Source organism: Camellia sinensis, chromosome 15, assembly GCF_055761805.1.
Source record: "Camellia sinensis isolate YWXY chromosome 15, ASM5576180v1, whole genome shotgun sequence".
NCBI lineage: Eukaryota > Viridiplantae > Streptophyta > Magnoliopsida > Ericales > Theaceae > Camellia > Camellia sinensis.
Window position 1 is genome coordinate 49513975 of NC_138975.1, and position 20120 is coordinate 49534094.

At 41.5% G+C, this 20120-nt stretch overlaps 2 protein-coding genes across 7 annotated transcripts in view; one reads left to right on the plus strand and one right to left on the minus strand.

Moving 5' to 3' along the window:
* LOC114299473 (forkhead-associated domain-containing protein / FHA domain-containing protein) overlaps window positions 1-20120 on the minus strand; it is a 68963-nt gene that overhangs the window by 37051 nt on the left and 11792 nt on the right. For 2 of the 6 annotated variants that reach the window (XM_082909519.1, XM_082909517.1), the window contains 6 exons: window positions 18158-18324; window positions 17939-18049; window positions 12569-12620; window positions 12379-12485; window positions 12149-12277; window positions 11445-11534 (listed from right to left, as the gene is read on the minus strand). In XM_082909519.1, coding sequence (XP_082765645.1) covers window positions 11445-11534; window positions 12149-12277; window positions 12379-12485; window positions 12569-12620; window positions 17939-18049; window positions 18158-18324 — 656 coding nt within the window. Of the gene's footprint in view, window positions 1-11444; window positions 11535-12148; window positions 12288-12378; window positions 12486-12568; window positions 12621-17938; window positions 18050-18157; window positions 18325-20120 lie in introns of all 6 variants that reach the window. The other 4 variants (XR_014356915.1, XM_082909518.1, XM_082909520.1 and 1 more) reach the window with 4 other exon arrangements.
* LOC145813695 (SWI/SNF complex subunit SWI3C-like) lies at window positions 7494-8702 on the plus strand. Its single transcript, XM_082909522.1, has 2 exons — window positions 7494-8237; window positions 8283-8702. Exons 1-2 carry the CDS (start codon window positions 7982-7984, stop codon window positions 8627-8629), a joined length of 603 nt encoding a protein of 200 aa, XP_082765648.1. The 5' UTR covers window positions 7494-7981; the 3' UTR covers window positions 8630-8702.

Sequence of the window (20120 nt, forward strand, 5' to 3'; positions counted from 1 at the left end):
AACTTAGACTCATAAGTTGTATGACATAAATATGTAATTTATATGCATGTATCAGTGTTGACCATCTATCAATTGCTAATATTTTAGTCATTGTCCATGGTTGGTTTAGTGTATTTCTACTGGGCTGTGGCTCACCCTATATGGGAATATCATTTTCAGGTGCAGGAAGCATGCCACCTCCAAGGACATAGCTGGAGGCTAGAGGCGGACATACTTTTGTCGCTTAACTTTTGATGTATTACATGTAACTTCAAGCCAAGGGCTTAATGTGTAAACGAGTTAGTACTCTTTTGTTGTAACCAAGTGTTAACTTGGAAAGCTGTAAGCCCGTAGGGCATTTTGTTATGATGTTAACATGTAATACTTATGTAATGGAACTCTAATGAATAAAGGAATGTGGTTAGTTTAATGTTATTATTTTGAGGGCGTTACAACTTGGTATCAGAGCGTACCGGGTTCGAATACTTTGGGTACGTGGGAAGTGATTAGGATCACAATGGGTTTGTCTCGCTTGATAGAGACTTAGATGTAGTATCATATGCTATGTGCTTAATTGATAACATGCTTATGTGATTATGTGAGTATGGGATTTAATTTCTGGGATGTTGATTGGATCCTTGAGTTTCTGGGAGTCTTGTTGGAAAAGCACTTGATCAATGCTGTTTCTAACCGGAACTCTAGTAACGTCTCGGGACTATCATTATCCGGAAATGAAATTCGTAAGTGCTTATGTGTTTATGTGCTTATGTGGAATGAATTACAGTTGTCCAGGCATTAGGACGTGAGTGTTTAGTTTCGGCACATTTATGAATGTGCTAACGTTCTGTGTTGCCTTTATTAGGATGTCAGGACGAGGAAGAGGTGCTAGGCGTGGTAGACCTGCGAGGCAGGAAGTACCGTTACCTGGTGAGATTCCGGCAGTGCAGGAGGGAGTTGGTCAGGCCAATGTGGTCGAGCCAGTAGGTCAGCAGGCTATGGGTGCCTTGGCCAGAGAGATAGCAGGAGCTTTGGGTATTCTTAGAGCTGGGAATCAGGCAGCTGAGACAGGGCCTTCTTTCTTGAAGAGGGAGTTTTTCCGGTCTAATCCGGATGAGTTTATCGGGGATCCGAAGGAGCCACTGAAGGCTGATGAGTGGCTAGAACAGATGAGTAAGACGTTCGAGATGCTTGGCATTGAGGACGGAGCACTGAAAGTGACCTTGGCATCCTTCCAGTTGAAGGGAGATGCGGGTCAATGGTGGAAGTACGAGAAGGCTCGTGTGGGCAGTACTTGGGAGGCGTTTATAAATGCTTTTCAGGAGAGGTTTTTGTCTGCAGCAGCTAGGGAGAAGCTGAGGGATCAGTTTAGCCGGCTTAAACAGCAGGGCTTGTCAGTGGCCGAGTTTGAGGCTACTTTTACCAGTCTGTCCAGGTTTGCACCGGAACTGGTGGCGTCTGAGGAACGCCGTTGCTATGAGTTTGAGCGGAAGTTGAGGCGGGGCCTCAAGTTGAGAGTTGGTGGGTCTTACATTCGAGAGTATAGACACCTAGTTGATGCTGCTGCTCATATGGAGATTATGATGCAGGAGGAGGAGGAAGAACAGAGGGGCTCCAAGAGGAGCCAGGATAGTCAGAGTGATGGCAGGAGACAGAAGGGTTATAACCCTCAGCAGTCTCAGGGTGCAGTCTCTAGATCGACCTTTCCAGTGCCGAGTGTAGGCTCGGGGAGAGGCAGTCAGGGGGAATTCACTTGTTACAAGTGTAGCCAACTGGGTCACAAGGTTTCAGTTTGCCCGCAGAAGGGTGGGGGTCAGAAAGCTGCTTCTTCAGCTAGACCGCAGAGTCAGAGTTTGGGCAGGGGGCAGCTCTTGACTTGTTATCAGTGTGGACAACCTGGGCACATGAAGAGGTTTTGCCCACAGTTGAGTGTCACTTCGGGAGCGTCTGGTTCTAGGCAGACGCAGGGTTTTCAGCCAGCTCAGTCTGTGCAGGCCTCGAGGGCCAATCCGGGAGTTTCGTCATCCCAGTATGTGCAGCAGTCTTTTGCTCCGAGAGGTGAGCAGGTAGACCAGGGGCCTACGGGGCGCGTGTATGCTGTTACCGCGCAGGATTTAGTACCGGCTCCATCAGTAGTGAGAGGTACTTTTCTGTTTTGCAACTCGGTTGCTAGTGTGTTGATAGACACGGGTGCATCTCATTCTTTTGTATCTGCTGCATTTGCATCGGTTTTGGAATTGGAGTTAGCACAGTTAGCATCTCCTATTTGTGTGGCATCGCCTTTGGGTGGTGAGTTGATCCTGAAACAGGGTGTTAGAGGATGTGATATAGAGGTCGCCGACTATAGGCTTCCTTTTCCATTTGTTGTCATGCCCATGAAGGGTTTTGATGTTATTTTGGGTATGGACTGGTTATCGTCATACCGAGCTGTTATTGATTGCTACCGCCAGAGGGTTACGTTATGTACCTTGAGCGGGGAGTGGTTCCATTTCTTGGGAGACCGGGTTGGTAGTGTTTTGCCACCGGGTTATGATTCGCGCGGGCGAAGTGAGCTTAGTAATCTACTTGCTAGCTTTGAGAGTGGTGAGAGTGGTGAGACCCAGCATGTATTGCCGAGGGTGGTTTGTGAGTATTCGGATGTTTTTCCCGAAGATCTTGTTAGTTTGCCACCTCACCGAGAGATAGAGTTTTCTATTGATTTAGTGCCTGGTACGGCGCCGATTTCTATGGCACCTTACCGTTTTGCTCCAGCAGAGTTGGTTGAGTTGAAAATTCAACTCCAGAAATTGTTAGATAAGGGTTTTGTTCGCCCTAGTGTTTCACCGTGGGGAGCACCGGCACTCTTTGTTAAAAAGAAAGATGGTGCCTTGAGATTGTGTATTGACTACCGGAAGTTGAATCGGGCTACGGTTAAGAATAAGTATCCTATGCCCCGTATAGATGATTTGTTTGACCAGTTGAAGGGTTCCCGTTGTTTCTCTAAGATAGATTTGAGATCGGGTTACCACCAGTTGAGGGTCAGGGATGAGGATATTCCGAAAACGGCATTCCGTACGCGGTATGGCCATTATGAGTTTCTGGTGATGCCATTTGGGCTTACCAATGCACCGGCAGTCTTTATGGACTTGATGAACCGGGTTTTCTGGGAGTTCTTAGACCGATTTGTGGTCGTCTTCGTGGACGACATTCTTATCTATTCGCCTTCTGAGGAGGAGCACGAGGCACACGTGAGAGTGGTGCTTGAGTTGCTTAGAGCCCATAGGCTGTATGCCAAGTTTGGGAAGTGTGAGTTCTGGCTGAGGGAAGTCAAATTCTTAGGCCACGTGGTATCCGGGGAAGGGGTGTCTGTTGATACATCCAAGGTTGAGGCAGTGCAAGATTGGGCACAGCCTAAGAGTGTGTTTGAGATCCGCAGTTTTCTGGGATTAGCTGGGTATTACCGTCAGTTTGTGAAAGATTTCTCCAGGTTAGCGTCACCGTTGACTAGACTGACTCGGAAGGGAGTCAAGTTTGTGTGGAGTGAGACTTGTGAAAAGTCGTTCCAAGAATTGAAAGTTAGATTGACCACCGTTCCGGTGTTGATTATTCCGGAGAGAGGGTTGGGTTATGCGGTTTATTGTGATGCCTCACGAGAGGGTTTGGGTTGTGTGTTGATGCAAGAGGGGAAAGTGGTAGCTTATGGCTCACGTCAGTTGAAAATACACGAGAAGAATTACCCCACACACGACCTAGAGTTAGCAGCAGTGATTTTTGCCTTGAAAATCTGGAGGCACTACCTTTATGGTGAGAGGTTCGAGGTATTCTCGGATCATAAGAGTTTGAAGTATCTGTTTACACAGAGAGACTTGAATTTGAGGCAGAGGAGATGGATGGAATTCATCGAGGATTATGATTTTGAGTTGCACTATCATCCGGGAAAAGCCAATGTTGTGGCCGATGCCCTTAGTAGGAAAACCATTGGTGATGTTGCTAGTGTAGCCATCCGGGAATGGGAGATGATGGGAGCACTTGGTGAGTTTGACTTGCTACTGGGCGAATCTGTTGAGGCTGCGGCCTTGTTTTCTGTTGTTGCGCAACCTACACTTGTGACTAGAGTATTAGAGGCACAGAGAGGTGACCTTGAGATAGAATCCCTCCGAGAGAAGATCTCCAGTGGGAAAGTTGAGAAGGGCTTGACGGTGTATCCCGACCTGAGTGTGAGATACCGAGACCGTTTGTTTGTACCGGAGTCTTGCCGTGAGGAAGTACTCCGAGAGTTTCATCATTCGCGCCTTGCGGTGCATCCAGGAGGTACTAAGATGTATCAGGATTTGGGTCGCCAGTTTTGGTGGCGGGGTATGAAGAGAGATGTGGCTGTTTTCGTATCGAAGTGTCTTACTTGCCAGCAAGTGAAGGCCGAGCATCAGAGGCCAGCGGGTTTGTTGCAACCCTTGCCTATTGCCGAGTGGAAGTGGGAGCATGTCACTATGGACTTCGTTGTAGGTCTTCCGAGGACTCAACGGGGTAGTGATGCTATTTGGGTGGTTGTAGACCGGTTGACTAAGTCGGCGCACTTTATTCCTATGCGCGTGAGAGATTCGGTAGATCATCTTGCCGAGTTGTATATTCGGGACGTAGTGAGATTGCACGGGGTCCCAGTGACGATCGTCTCAGATAGAGATCCTCGTTTTACTGCTAGGTTGTGGCAGAGTTTGCAGAGTGCCTTGGGCACTAAGTTGACCTTTAGTACGGCTTATCACCCTCAGACTGACGGGCAGTCCGAGCGTACTATTCAGATCCTCGAGGATATGCTTCGGGGTTGTGTCCTGGACTTCAGTGGGACGTGGGAGAGGCACTTGCCCTTGGTAGAGTTTGCCTACAACAACAGTTTTCAGTCTAGCATCGGTATGGCACCGTTTGAGGCCTTGTATGGCCGACCGTGTAGGTCTCCAGTGTGTTGGGCCGAGGTGGATGATGCACCTTTGTTGGGTCCGGAGTTGGTTAGGGAGACGACGGAGAAAGTTGAGCTTATCCGTAGAAGGCTTGTTACAGCCCAGAGTCGACAAAAGAGTTATGCCGACCGTAGGAGGAGGCCTTTGGCGTTTGAGGTAGGTGATCATGTCTTTCTGAAGATATCACCTCGGCGAGGCCTGATGAGGTTTGGGAAGAGTGGGAAATTATCCCCTCGGTTTATTGGTCCTTTTGAGATCCTTGAGAGGATTAGTGAGGTTGCTTATCGGTTAGCCTTACCGCCGTAGTTGTCCGGAGTGCATGACGTGTTTCATGTGAGTATGCTTCGGAAGTATGAGCCAAATCCATCACATGTGTTGGATTGGACTGATTTAGAGGTAGATGAGGATGCCTCGTATGAGGAGAGACCAGTTCGGGTCTTGGATAGGCGGGATCAGGTCCTGCGTGGCAAGACCATTCCTTTGGTGAAAGTCTTGTGGAAACATCACGGAGTGGAGGAAGCCACTTGGGAACGTGAGTTGGAAGTCCGAGAGAAATATCCGGACTTGTTTGTTGATATGTAATCTTGTATTTAAATTTTACATTTTGTTGAACTTAAGAGCTTTTATATATGTCTTAAGTTGTGAAACATTGAAAATGTTTTGGTTATTGAGAGTATGTTTTGGGACTTGCCTCATATGGAAGTTGAATGTGACACTATATGTGTTGAATATATTGTTGAAATTGGAAAGATAGTGCATAATGTTGATGCATGTTGAAAATACATATGTTGTTTACATATTGTGATATGTCTCTTGTTAAAGGGATGGGATGACCGGTAATGGGTCGAATTGTTGAATGTTAAAGTGTAACATTGTCTAAAATGGAGAAAAACTTGTTTTTTTTGAAAACTTGTGCTTAATTTCGGGGACGAAATTCTTTAAGGGGAGGAGGTTATAGCGATCCCGGGTTTACCCTTGTTGTACAGTGGTCCGGACATGTGTCCGTGGATGTTGGTTGTTGTTTATTATCGTGTTTGCATCCTTTGTACTTTGTATATTGAGTTATGGGATGTGTTGGGCAGGTTGGTTGTGTTTGAGAGCCTAGTGTTGCTGCCCAGATTTTTGGTCCTTCGCTCGAGCGAGGAGTTTGTCGCTCGAGCGAGAGTTGTGTTGCGTCTGGTTCTGGACCTGAGAGCTGTCTTTCTTGGCTCGAGCGAGCTTCCTTCGCTCGAGCGGTCTGGATTTTTCTTCGCTCGATCGAGAACTTCTTGGCTCGAGCGAGAGTTTTCTGTGTCTGGTCGCTCGAGCGACCAAGTCTTCGCTCGAGCGAGCGTGTTTTATATCAGCGTACAGCAGCGTCTTAAACATCACTTTTTCAGTCCCTTTCTTTGATTAAACCCTAAATCCGACACCCTCTCTCTCTAAACTTGCACTCTCTCTAAGATTTGATCTCCCTAGGGTGTGAATCTAGCCTAGGGCCTTTGTTAAAAAGATAGAGGGCGTTGAGAGCTTCGATTTAATCTGAAAAAGTTTGGATTTGGAGCAAGTTGATCTTGGAGTCTTCATCTCCTTTTGGGCTAAAACTTCGAGGTAGGGATATCCTACTCCTCTCTATGGGTTTTGTCTTTAAATTTTGGTATTTTGAGATGTTAGGCTTGGTTTGGTAATTTTGTGAAAGTTTGGGGCTTTTGTGTAATTTTACAAAAGTTGGGGTTTTATTCATAATAAACCTAGATGCATGTTTGGCATGAAAAAAATGGAATGATTGTTGAATCATTGATGAAAATGGGACCTAAGGGTTGAAATGTTAATTATGGGAATTGACCTGATTACATTGTTTAATTAATTGGGATAATTAATTGAGAAGAATGAAGAAATGAAATGTTGATTGAATATCCATTGTGCATTTATTTTCTGTTTAGAAATAACTGCTTTGGGCTATCGGTGGAGGATAGTCGTGATTGTTGTAGACAATGCATGATGATTAGGTAAACTAAAACTAATCAATGAAATGTGTCATGGAACTTGACTGTTGATAGAATACATTAATTGTATGTATTGTGTGATTGTATATAGAACCAATGTGTTTATATACGTTATGTGTAGAGGAGGAGATAGGGGATGTACTCCGCGGTTTAGGGGAAGATAGGGGATGTACCTCTAAACCGGATAGTGTTGAGAGGAGATAGGGGATGAACTCCGTAGACACAGCTCATATGCTTGTCTAGAGAAGTGAAGATAGAGCTTATATGCTTATCTTTGTGAAGTGTGGATACAGCTTATATGCTTATCTGTGAATGTGGGATATTGTTGTTATACATATCTGTTGAGAATGTGGATATAGCTTTTATGCTTATCTGAATGTGAGATATAGTTTTTATACATATCTGTGGAAATGATGATAGAGCTAGCATGCTTATCTGTTGAAAAAGGGAAAATGAAAGGTAACTTAGACTCATAAGTTGTATGACATAAATATGTAATTTATATGCATGTATCAGTGTTGACCATCTATCAATTGCTAATATTTTAGTCATTGTCCATGGTTGGTTTAGTGTATTTCTACTGGGCTGTGGCTCACCCTATGTTAGAATTTCCCATCTTTACCTTCACCTACTCCACTACACACTCCACTTCACCTAACCCACTATCACCTCCACTACACCTACTACCACATTTTCTTCTATATTCCCATCTTTACCTTCACCTACTCCACTACACACTCCACTTCACCTAACCCACTATCACCTCCACTACACCTACTACCACATTTTCTTCTATATATAGATTGTATAGGAATCTTGTAATACATCAAAGCATCAATCAATAATACATAAATTTTTACATGGTATCAGAGCAAGGTTGAGAATTTAGTGATTTCGCTTCACCGGCGGACGGCAGCCTCGCCTTGGCCGTCCGCCGGACAAACCCAAAATTTCTAATTCTCTCTCTCCTTCCTCAACAAACTGATTCGTCCCCTGCCCATTGTCTATTATCAATCACAGAAGGAGGTTGATATACTACTATGCTTGGATTGCTTCCATGATGGAAGATATGTTATTGGTCACTCAAGCATGGACTTTATAAGGGTTGATTCTACAAAAGATTATGGTGACCTGGATGGGGAAAGTTGGACAGATCAGGAAACCTTACTGCTGCTTGAAGCAGTGGAAATCTACAATGATAATTGGAATGAAATAGCGGAGTATGTTGGTACCAAGTCAAAAGCGCAATGCATCCTTCATTTTGTCCGTCTTCCAATGCAGGATGGCCAACTGGAAAATATTGAAGTTCCAATTGTGTCCCTCTCCTCGAATTTGTCAAACAAAGGTGATTCTAGAAGATCACTTCCAAATTCAAATGGAGATTCAGCAGGACCTGACCCTGATACTGAGAGTAGTCCTTTTGCAAATTCTGCTAATCCAGTTATGGCTCTGGTTGCCTTTTTAGCCTCTGCCATCGGACCTAGAGTTGCTGCAGCCTGTGCCCATGCATCCTTGGCAGCACTGTCTGAGGATTCTCAGAAGGCATCTGGGCATGCTAATCAGATGAATTTGGAGAGCAATAGTGAAGGCAATTCTCATGGCGAAAAAACAAGTTCAAGTCAGCAAAAAGAAGATAACTCTGAAGCACATGGTATCCCACCACAATTTTTTTTTAATATTTCTCTCTCTTATTTTTCCACACTCAAGCCCACGGTTTTGCTCCCAACCACCATATAGTTTTCCAACCCACTCCCTCTCTCTCTGGTCTGTTTTTTAATCCACCCACTTTCGTTATACCCATCTTTTCTTTTCTTTTATTATATATATATATATATATATATTAACATAATCAATCATACCATCACACCCCTCTGCTGGTTCCACCCATGTGGGCTTGTCCCCTCTTATTATTATTATTCTTATTATTATTATTATTTAAAAAAAAAAAAAAAAAAAAAAAAAAAAAAAAACACTTGGCAGACGACGAACTTGCCCAATACACTCATTTTATTCATATCAGGATCAACTCCGATCACCATTTTACATAAAAAAAAAAAAAAAAAAAAAAAAAAAAAAAAAAACCTCATCCACAGGCGGACTTTTTCTCCTCTACTCTACTGCAGGTCTCTTCTTTTTGCCTCCGTCCTGGGCAGTCCTTGCCGGTGTTGCCTCCGTGTTTCCCACTCCACTGGGCATGATCACTCCCCCATACTCCTCCACTGCCGCATATGGCGGCCCTCCAAATCGGAACATCACGGTGGCCTTCCGCTTCAGCTCCTTGTTTTCGGCCCTTAGCACGCTTATCTCTGCTCGCGCATCCTTATACATGCGTTGGAGCAGAGCCAGCTGGGAGTTTACATGCTGCACCTCATTTGTCCTACTCTGCAGCCGGTTCGACAAATTTGTGACCGCCGTCATGCTTTCCACACATGCCTTCAGAGTATACTGATTGGCCTCCACATCTGACAGCACCGCCATTTTTTGCTCCACCGACCGCATCGGAAAATTCAACGGAGCAAACTCCGGGGCACTTGGTTGAGGTTCCAGTGCCACCGCACCAGTTCTCTCTCCTGTTGACTCGTTGAGGTCGGGAAAGAGGGTGAGCAGTCCACGGGAAGACGAGGACGAGGCCATTTTTTCTGGGCAACAGAGTGTTACAGCGTATTACAGAGTTTCTCTCTCAGCACAACAGTGTTACAGCCTCTCTCTCTCAGCACAACGAAGAGATTTACAGAGGATTTCGCAGTTTTTTTGCTTCTGCCTCGGCCTCAGGCTCTGTCATGGTTAAATAGCCGAGGCAGCCACGCGAATCGCGCGCCTCTTGCCACCAGCCGACAAACGGGCACGCAAGCCAAGGCGCCCACGTGCCTCGCCATCATGTCCGGCACACCTTTTGATGAATTGGGCACGCCTTTTGATGGCACGCCTTTTGACAAAATTGGGCACACCTTTTGAGGGTGCGATTTTTTCAAGGGTCCGACAAGACTCTGTAAACTGTCCCGACATTGATTCCGGTTAGCTCCTTTATGGGTCCGACAAGACTCTGTAAACTGTCCCGACATAGATTCCGGTTAGTTTCTACAAGGGTCCGACAAGACTCTGTAAACTGTCCCGACATAGATTCCGGTTAGTTTCTACAAGGGTCCGACAAGACTCTGTAAACTGTCCCGACATTGATTCCGGTTAGTTTCTACAAGGGTCCAGCAAGACTCCGTAAACTGTCACAACAACTATCACAACATTGTCTGCTACAACGGTCCGACATGACCCCATAAACTGTCTTCTACATCGGTCTGACACCACCATACAGTGTCTTCTACCACGTTATGACACCCCCATACAGTGTCATCTACAACGTTATGACACCACCATACAGTGTCCTCTACCACGTTATGACACCACCTTTCAGTGTCTTCACCAACGGTCTGACACGACCATACAGTGTCTCCTATCCTTTTTTATTTTTATGTATTTTCTTGTTTTGTTACTCTCTCCAAACTCAAGTTGGTTAGTTTCTCTCCTCCTTGAGTTTGCGGGGGGCTGTTAGAATTTCCCATCTTTACCTTCACCTACTCCACTACACACTCCACTTCACCTAACCCACTATCACCTCCACTACACCTACTACCACATTTTCTTCTATATTCCCATCTTTACCTTCACCTACTCCACTACACACTCCACTTCACCTAACTCCACTACACACTCCACTTCACCTAACCCACTATCACCTCCACTACACCTACTACCACATTTTCTTCTATATATAGATTGTATAGGAATCTTGTAATACATCAAAGCATCAATCAATAATACATAAATTTTTACACCCTATATGGGAATATCATTTTCAGGTGCAGGAAGCATGCCACCTCCAAGGACATAGCTGGAGGCTAGAGGCGGACATACTTTTGTCGCTTAACTTTTGATGTATTACATGTAACTTCAAGCCAAGGGCTTAATGTGTAAACGAGTTAGTACTCTTTTGTTGTAACCAAGTGTTAACTTGGAAAGCTGTAAGCCCGTAGGGCATTTTGTTATGATGTTAACATGTAATACTTATGTAATGGAACTCTAATGAATAAAGGAATGTGGTTAGTTTAATGTTATTATTTTGAGGGCGTTACAGATCTATAGCATCATCTCTTTCATCTGGTTGATGTCCAATGGATGGCTCTGGGAACTTGTCTAGTATTGATTTCAATGGATTTTCCGGACTTTGGAAGTATGATGAAAGCAAAAGTGATGTGGCATTGTGTTTTGGGGGTTTTGGCTGGAAATGAATGCAAGGATCTTTGAGGAAAAATTTGATGATACGGCATCCATGTGGGAAGAGTTGGTTTTTTGGCATCGTTTTGGACTTCCATTGTTTTGGTTTAGAGATTGATGTTTTCTCTTCTATTGTAGAGGACATCTTGCCCTCTTTTTGTACTCTTTCCTTTTTAATAAAATTTCCTTTTGTTGCCGATCAGGAAAAAAAAAAAGAAAGAAAAAAGAGAAAGGAATCTTGGAAGAGACAGACTTCAGAACAATAGGGTGGGAATGTGTTTACCTTGACATGCATGGGATGATTAACTCTGTTGTTGGGGTAAGGAATCGCATCATGAAGCATGCCTACGTTTCTCAACCTTTGCCATGTTTTCTGTAAAAAAAAACAGCATCCAATAAATTATGTGTTAAAAGGAAAATAGAAATAAAAAATAGACAATTGATTATTAAACAAGATTAAATGAGCGAGTCTTCACTAAGATAATAATGGAGAAGTCACAGCTGCCAGAAAAAAAAAAAAAAAAAACTGTTGTATCTTCATTTTTTATTTGTTTGATGTCATAGTTGTAAACCATATTGGTACTAACAATCAAGGGTTTAACTGGAAAAGAAGACAGATTTTATGTTTCACTTGAAAGCACTACTGATTTGATATTTGCTTATTTCCACAAACCCTTATCCATACCAATTGAAGTGGCAGGCAGTCACCAATCCCACATGGATTTAAAGATGCATTTTTTTTTTTTTTTTTGCATTCAGAATATATGATTTAACCAGGCTAGACATGAGATATTCCTCATAAACCTCCGTAGGGCTGTGTGGGACTTAGTTGCACACCTATACTTTTATCCCATACCTTAATGAAATATAAATAATCAGGAATATTTTATTAATAAAACAAACAAACAAAGCAAAATAACACATGGAATCTAGTTAAAAACCATTAAACTATCTTCCAAGTAATCAAAAGGTCAAAGGTCAGGATACCTGCGAGAAACACAGAAGGAATTTTGAAGCTAAGATTCCACAATTTGCATTTTTCACTCTTTCAATTGTGGGAAAAATGATTCTAATGGATGGGTTTCTTATCTCTTGACTTGCACTCCAGCAGCCCCACTGTAAACAACTAACAATAAATGAACTACTGATTCCAAAGATTAAAGTATTTCAGATTTTAATTCATGCTACACAAACAGCAAATAGTAAAAGTTTCTTACATCTGGATCAGACTCGTCAGAGTCAGAGAACTGCACTGATGTCTTTCCAGATGCTGCTGAAAATGCAGCTAAAAACTGTGCAGTGACTGACCCAATTGAGGATGAACCTTGACAACAGAACAGATAAGTAAACTGAAATATATTTCAAATTTCTGGAGAAGAGTCTAGTATTATACAAGAAAACACTCACCGAAAACAAAATCAGTTTCCAAATATTCTGGCCATTTGTAACGACTTAAAACCTGATACAAACAAAAGAAACAAAAAGAAGATAAATGTCAAACTTAAGGGAACAAAAGGATAAGATGGCTGTTTCGCGGACAGGAACAAATGCATACTAATCAGATTGAATTTTTTAAAGAACTGGTAGCTTCAACCATGGTCATTATAATCGGACGATTCACGATTTGATTCATACGATTCGATATAAGTTTCAACAAAAAATTATTCGAATCGTGCTGTTAAATTGGAAATTGAGTGAATCGTAAGATTCCATTTATGATTCAATGCAATTCACTACGATTCACTGCGATTCAATACTACTTCTATTTTTGTTTACATAATGTATGAAACAACGTTGTTTTCACCAAACTATGAAAATATATAGAAGAGATTAATTAATTATATTGATATGCATGATTTTATATGTATATACATATATATAATTTAGTCCTATTGATAATTTACTTTATTTTAAACACTGTATGTATTTATATTATGTATATAAATACATAGAATTATCAAGATTCACTATTTTAGCAAAATGATTCACAATTTGATTTGCGATTTGGCAAAAATGGCTTCAACAAGATTCAAATTGAACTTTTTACTTTGATCCATAATCCCAATAATTAGTACTCTCATTTTTTTTTTTCCTTTTTAGTTTAATAATATAAAACTTCCAAGTAGTCACCAATTTAAGGTGCTTTTGCTTGCTCAAGTAGTTTCATAGCTCATTTTCTCATTAATAACCATGAAGAAGAGGCACATAAAATCTGATGGAAACTTTAATGCTAAAAATAAAACAAATCTTAATACTGTTAAGCGAAGTCACCTATCACTTGGGTACTAAAGTACTATTAAGTACATAAGCATGAAGGCACCCCCACCTCAATAGCTAGCTTTTGGGGTTTAGCTTCACACAAGACCGTATAACAAATACCCTTTTGCTAAACAGGAAAAAGAAACATAAATAAATAAGAGAACTTTTTTATGCTCAAACAAAACCTAGACTCAAATCTTTTGTACCATATTTTACTAACAATTTTCAAAACATATAATGAGTTATGCATTCATGTTAGAATTTCCCATCTTTACCTTCACCTACTCCACTACACACTCCACTTCACCTACCTCCACTTCACCACACACTCCACTTCACCTAACCCACTATCACCTCCACTACACCTACTACCACATTTTCTTCTATATATAGATTGTATAGGAATTGTAATTAATCAATCTTGTAATACATCAAATCAAAATCAATCAATAATACATAAATTTATACATGGTATCAGAGCAAGGTTAAAGATCTTGGTGTTCTTCGCCTTCCGGCGGGCGGCAACCTTGCCTTGACCGCCCGCCGGATCTCAACCAATTCAAACCTCTCTCTTCCTCTGTGTCTCTGGCAGCTCAGTTGAATTCTTTAAAATCACCACCTTCTGTCCTTGATCTCTTGTTACCTGAGAACAAACCCGATTCTCCAAGACATATTCATTCATCCTCAAGATTTCCTTGTTCAAATCAATCTGCTTGAAACCCATCTCCTCAAGTTCCCTAAGGAGGGTCTGCTCAACATCAGCTTTAGGCGACGGCACAACATCAGCTTTAGGCAACGGCACAACATCAGCAGAAGGAGACGGCAGAGCCGGTGCAACTTCTGACAAATCAATAACAGGGTATGAAACTGTTGCAGGAGACACTGGAGTGACAGGGTTCGAGACCCCACCACCAACTAGTACAGTATCATTAATGGGGAAATTCTGCTCCTGGTCCTTGTTTGGGTGCGAGTAAACAATTGGCTCCACTAAATCTTTGGCTCTGTCAGGATTGTTGGGCACTGGGAAGCTATCCACCACGGGTTCAAACTGCATATTTACCATTTCAGGACCAGTTATACCACTGCTGGCAGGAGGCAAATTCAGGTTCAAGCCATTGAAGCTATCGTACAACGAGTCCATCAGAGTACAGCAATGCATTGAGCTCTTCGGTGTCTTCGTGCATCTCACTGCCCATATCATCTCCATGATTTTCATTACCCTCATCAGTCAAAATGGGCCCAGGGGAATGAATGGTATCTCTTCTGGTTCCTAGCTCTATCTTATTCCAATCATAACAATTTTAAACTATTTTCCATCCACCACCATCATCATAAACAAATATGCATTGTGTTTATTATCATTCCTCACCCATGTGCTCCACTCTACCCAAAACAAATAAAATAAATAAATAAATCAGCAAATGCATTGAACCTCTCGGGCCACCCAATTCACTATTCTTATTATTATTATATATATATACTTTTCCATTTTAATATATTTTCCATCCACCACCATCATCATATTTTTTTTTTTTTTTCTCTTTTTCTTCTTTCCACCGCCCCACTTTTCCTGAACCTCAACTTTTTATCTTTTCTTAAAAATAAAAAATAAAAAAAAATAAAAATAAAAAAAAAAATAAAAAAACTTCTATTCATTCCATCTAATTTTTCTGCTCCGTCTTGTCCCTTCACGCCATTTGGATTTGCACAATACACTCATTTTATTCATCTCGGGATCAACCCCGATCACCATTTTACAACAATACATCAAAAAAAAAAAAAAAAAAAAAAAAAAAAAAAAAAAAAACAACAACAACAACAACAACAACACAACAACCACACCCACAGTGGGATTTTTCTCTACTCTGCCGCCGGTCTTTTCTTCTTGCCTCCGTCTTGGGCGGCTCTTGCCGGTGTTGCCTCCGTGCTTCCTAGACCACCAAGCAAGTTGCCTCCTCCCTGCTCCTCCACTACAGCATACGGTGGACCTCCAAATCGGAACATCACGGTGGCCTTCCGCTTCAACTCCTTATTTTCCGCCTTTAGCACACTTAACTCTGCTCGCGCATCCTTATACATGCGTTGGAGCAGAGCCAGTTGGGCGTTTAACTACTGCACCTCATTTGTCCTACTCTGCAGCCGGTTCGACAAATTTGTAACCGCAGTCATGGTTTCCACACATGACTTCAATGTATACTGATTGGCCTCCACATCCGACTGCACTGCCATTCTTTGTTCCACCGACCGCATCGGAAAGTTCAACGGAGCAAAACCAGAGGTGTTTGGTTGAGGTTCACGGGCCTCCGCACCAGTTATCTCTCTTGTTGACTCGTTGAGGTCGGGAAAGAGAGTGAGTAGACCACGGGATGAAGAGGCCATATTCTGGGTAGCTGAACGGGAAGAAGAAGCCATGTTTTTTGGGTTGCTGAGTGTTTCAGCGAAATAGCAATTTCAGACTGATAATGTTCGGAAGGGGAGTGTTTCAAGATTTGCAGCTCTTAGAGGCAATCTCTCAGAAAAACGAAGATCTCTCTCAGAAAATGAAGAGTTTTTCAGAAGTTTTTTCCCAGGTTTTTTTGTCTTCGCTTCTGCCTCAAGCACAGCCTCCACATTGGTTTATATCGACACTGACGACGCGGCCGACACGCCACTCTGTCGCTCACGTGCCTCGCCGCGTCTCCGGCTCACCTTTTGATGGCTCGACGCTTTCTGTCGGCACGACTTTTGATGGCACGTCTTTTTATGGATTGGGCACGTCTTTTGATGGCACGCCTTTTGATGGCACGCCTTTTTATGAATTGGGCACACCTTTTGAGGGTGCGACTTGTTAAGGGTCCGACAAGACTCTGTAAACTGTCCCGACATTGATTCCGGTTAGCTCCTTCATGGGTCCGACAAGACTCTGTAAACTGTCCCGACATAGATTCCGGTTAGTTTCTACAAGGGTCCGACAAGACTCTGTAAACTGTCCCGACATTGTTTCCGGTTAATTTCTACAAGGGTCCGACAAGACTTTGTAAACTGTCCCGACATTGATTCCGGTTAGTTTCTACAAGGGTCCAGCAAGACTCCGTAAACTGTCACAACATTGTCTTCTACAACGGTCCGACATGACCCCATAAACTGTCTTCTACAACGGTCCGACATGACCCCATAAACTGTCTTCTACAAACGGTCCGACATGACCCCATAAACTGTCTTCTACAACGGTCCGACATGACCCCATAAACTGTCTTCTACAACGGTCCGACATGACCCCATAAACTGTCTTCTACATCGGTCTGACACCACCATACAGTGTCCTCTACAACGTTATGACACCCCATACAGTGTATTCACCAACGGTCTGACACGACCATACAGTGTCTCCTATCCTTTTTTATTTTTATGTATTTTCTTGTTTTGTTACTCTCTCCAAACTCAAGTTGGTTAGTTTCTCTCCTCCTTGAGTTTGCGGGGGGCTGTTAGAATTTCCCATCTTTACCTTCACCTACTCCACTACACACTCCACTTCACCTACCTCCACTTCACCACACACTCCACTTCACCTAACCCACTATCACCTCCACTACACCTACTACCACATTTTCTTCTATATATAGATTGTATAGGAATTGTAATTAATCAATCTTGTAATACATCAAATCAAAATCAATCAATAATACATAAATTTTTACAATTCATAAACATGTAAATATATGCAAAACCGAAACTTTCAACAACAAAGTGATAAATTAACACTTGACTAACACATAAAAAATGTGCATGCATGCAAAATAGGTTTCTCATTAGAACCATAAGAAACTATGTACCAAGAGATGCAAGAGCATGGAGGGCCATCGTCCCCTAGGATCTAAATGTTCCACCTTTTCCCAGTTGCATTTGAGGACACCTCCAAAAATTACATAGGTGGCCCCAAAAGAATGCAACATATGGTTTCATTTTCCGATGCAGCCTTCCCAATCACAAATCTCACCACAGTTGAATGTTCCGCGTACTAAAGGAAAAACTATGGTAGCGTTTGTTAGAGTTTTAGAATTATGATTTGAGAATAGAGTTGTATTTTAAGTTTGTGAGTTTTAGAATTATGATTTGAGTGTAGAAAATTTGTTTGGTCATGAGTTTTGAAAATAGTTTTGAATTAAGTTTGGAATTTTTGATGTGACATGATATTTGATTCAAAAACTTACAACTCATAGCCAAACACACAACCCAAAATTCTATTCAAAGGCCATAAAAAAATTTTAAAAAATTCCGAAAATATTTTTTATTTAAAATATAAAAATAACAGGTGCCAAAAAAAAACAAAACAAAACAAAAAACACTGTTCTGGTCAACCGGCCAGATTTCCGGGGGAACATCCGAAAGGATGACCGGGTAGACATTTTTTCAAAAGTGAGTGTGAAATCAATGTTTGAAAATTCTAACCAAACACAACACTCAAACCAAGGTGTGGAATTAAGTTTCCAAAACTCCATCAAACACAGCTTATAATCTCACAAACTTCATCGCTATTACCTCTTGAAGTCGCCAGAGGCCTGTAGACCTCTGAATTGATGCAACTAACAAGCATATTGCAGAAACATGTTCAGATTGTACTTCTTTTGATATGTCTAAAAAGGTAGGTCCCTGAACAAGATAACACCACAAAAACTTGGCATAAAACATGCTATCATAGTAAATAAGCTGCGAAGTCTGCACTATAAGAAAGGATCCAACATATGACTTGAACATCACCTGTGACACATACAGTATCATTTGTACTAAGCTGGTGCTTCCTTCTAAAGCAGTCACGAGGACTTCTTTTGGATAAACATATCCAGAAAACCTGAATAAGCCACTATCTGATAAAGGAGCAACCCACTTTGCAATATTTCTTGGTAGAAACCCAAGTTGAACGCAATCTAGTGCAAGGAGTGAAACAGACAATTAAAATGCTATAGTAACAGCACAATAGCCCAAACACACATGGAGAAAAAGATCAGCTTCCAATAAATGCAAATTTAAAGCATCACATTCGCAAGAAATGCAACATGGAAGCACCTTGTAGTGCCACAAATGAGGACTTATATTCAGGAACCACTTTTGGGATCGAAGGGAAAACCTCAGTGAGGGCAAGAGAAGCTAACGGCAAGCACTTAATGGATTTGGAATAGAAAATGAATTCATGTCTACATATTTAACGCTACTTTGACCATGCTAGTGTTCTACTTAATATGACTGGCGCTCTTGACAACATTACTTCAAAAATATGAGGGTTTCTACAAAAATCCACTTCCCCCCAAAAAACAAAATGCCTAATACTGATTTAGAGCTCATATTGTACACTACTAAAGCCCAATTTAAAAGAGAGAGAGAGAGAGAGAGATAAGAGCATCTTTTCTCAGGTTTTCAATTTTTATCTAGATGCAATAATTTTTGGTGGTACAAGCATTATTTGATTACCATTTACCGCAAGGCCATTTAGAATGAAGATATGTAGCTAAATGCATGGATAAACACTTTTTACTAGCGTAGGGCCCGTGTGGTGCTTGCCTTGGATGTTCACCAAGCAAGCCTGCCAAAGATTATCTTGCAACAAGCGTGCAAACACACCCATGGTGCACAAATGAGCAACAAATAAAGGCAAACTAATGTGCAATGTAAAGGCACAACAAAGCAATGAGAGGCACACAGATATAAAAGCACTATGATTAAGGGAGCAAACTGCAAAGTATCCAGACCACAATTCAATAGGGCGGCAAAGTAAGCGGCATGCACTAGGACGGTTTTGGACTTACCTTGCTGGCTTGCTTATCCTCCCCTATGTAAGCTTTCTAAGCATTTAAACATCAACCCATTTGAGCAATCATAATAGGTCTACTGTCTAAAACATAATTATAAGGAACTTGCTCAAACTAGTAGGGGTACAGTTAGATATGACCCTAAACTAATTTTGCTAGCCTTTTGGAAAAATTAAAACATATCTCCTCAATGGGGCTTTGACACACAAAACTCGAACTCATCACCCCATGTTACGGGAAAATCAACACATGAACCGCTACAACTATTTATCATTGGATTCCCTACTATATTACATTGTTAGATCAACTAACTCTAAAAGTTTAATCTTTTATATTTCCATGTCATATGTTATATATCATAAGTTTTATGATAAGTCTTTGCAAGTAGTTTTTGAATGATGAGTAGTCTTTGCAAGTAGTTATATATCCATATCATAAGTCTTTGCAAGTAGTTTTTGAACGACGAGTTTTAGACATCAATAAACCCCAAATCTAAGGATCCAAGAGTTTTGACCCAACAAATCTCAAGTGATTGAGAAAATCTGCATTTCTTCAACATAAATTTATATAAATTGTCAAATCGGGATTCGAATCGTGAATCGAAATGGCCTCGTGCCAAATCGCGAATTGAATCGTAAATCATAAAGATTTGGTCACTTATTCTAAATTACTTAGAAAAATATATCTACACACTTAGATGTTAAACATATCTTATGAATATGAAACATTAAAACTTAAATCAATGAAATTGTTGTTTTGAATGATGATCACATAGTTTAATAAGTAAGAAGTTAACAAAGGTTCCTATATAAGATCACCATCTCACCTTTTTCCTTTTTTAAATATTTCTTATCAACCATTCTTAATAAAGATAGTAAACAAAAAAAACTTTCAATTTTCAAAGTAACAATAATTTA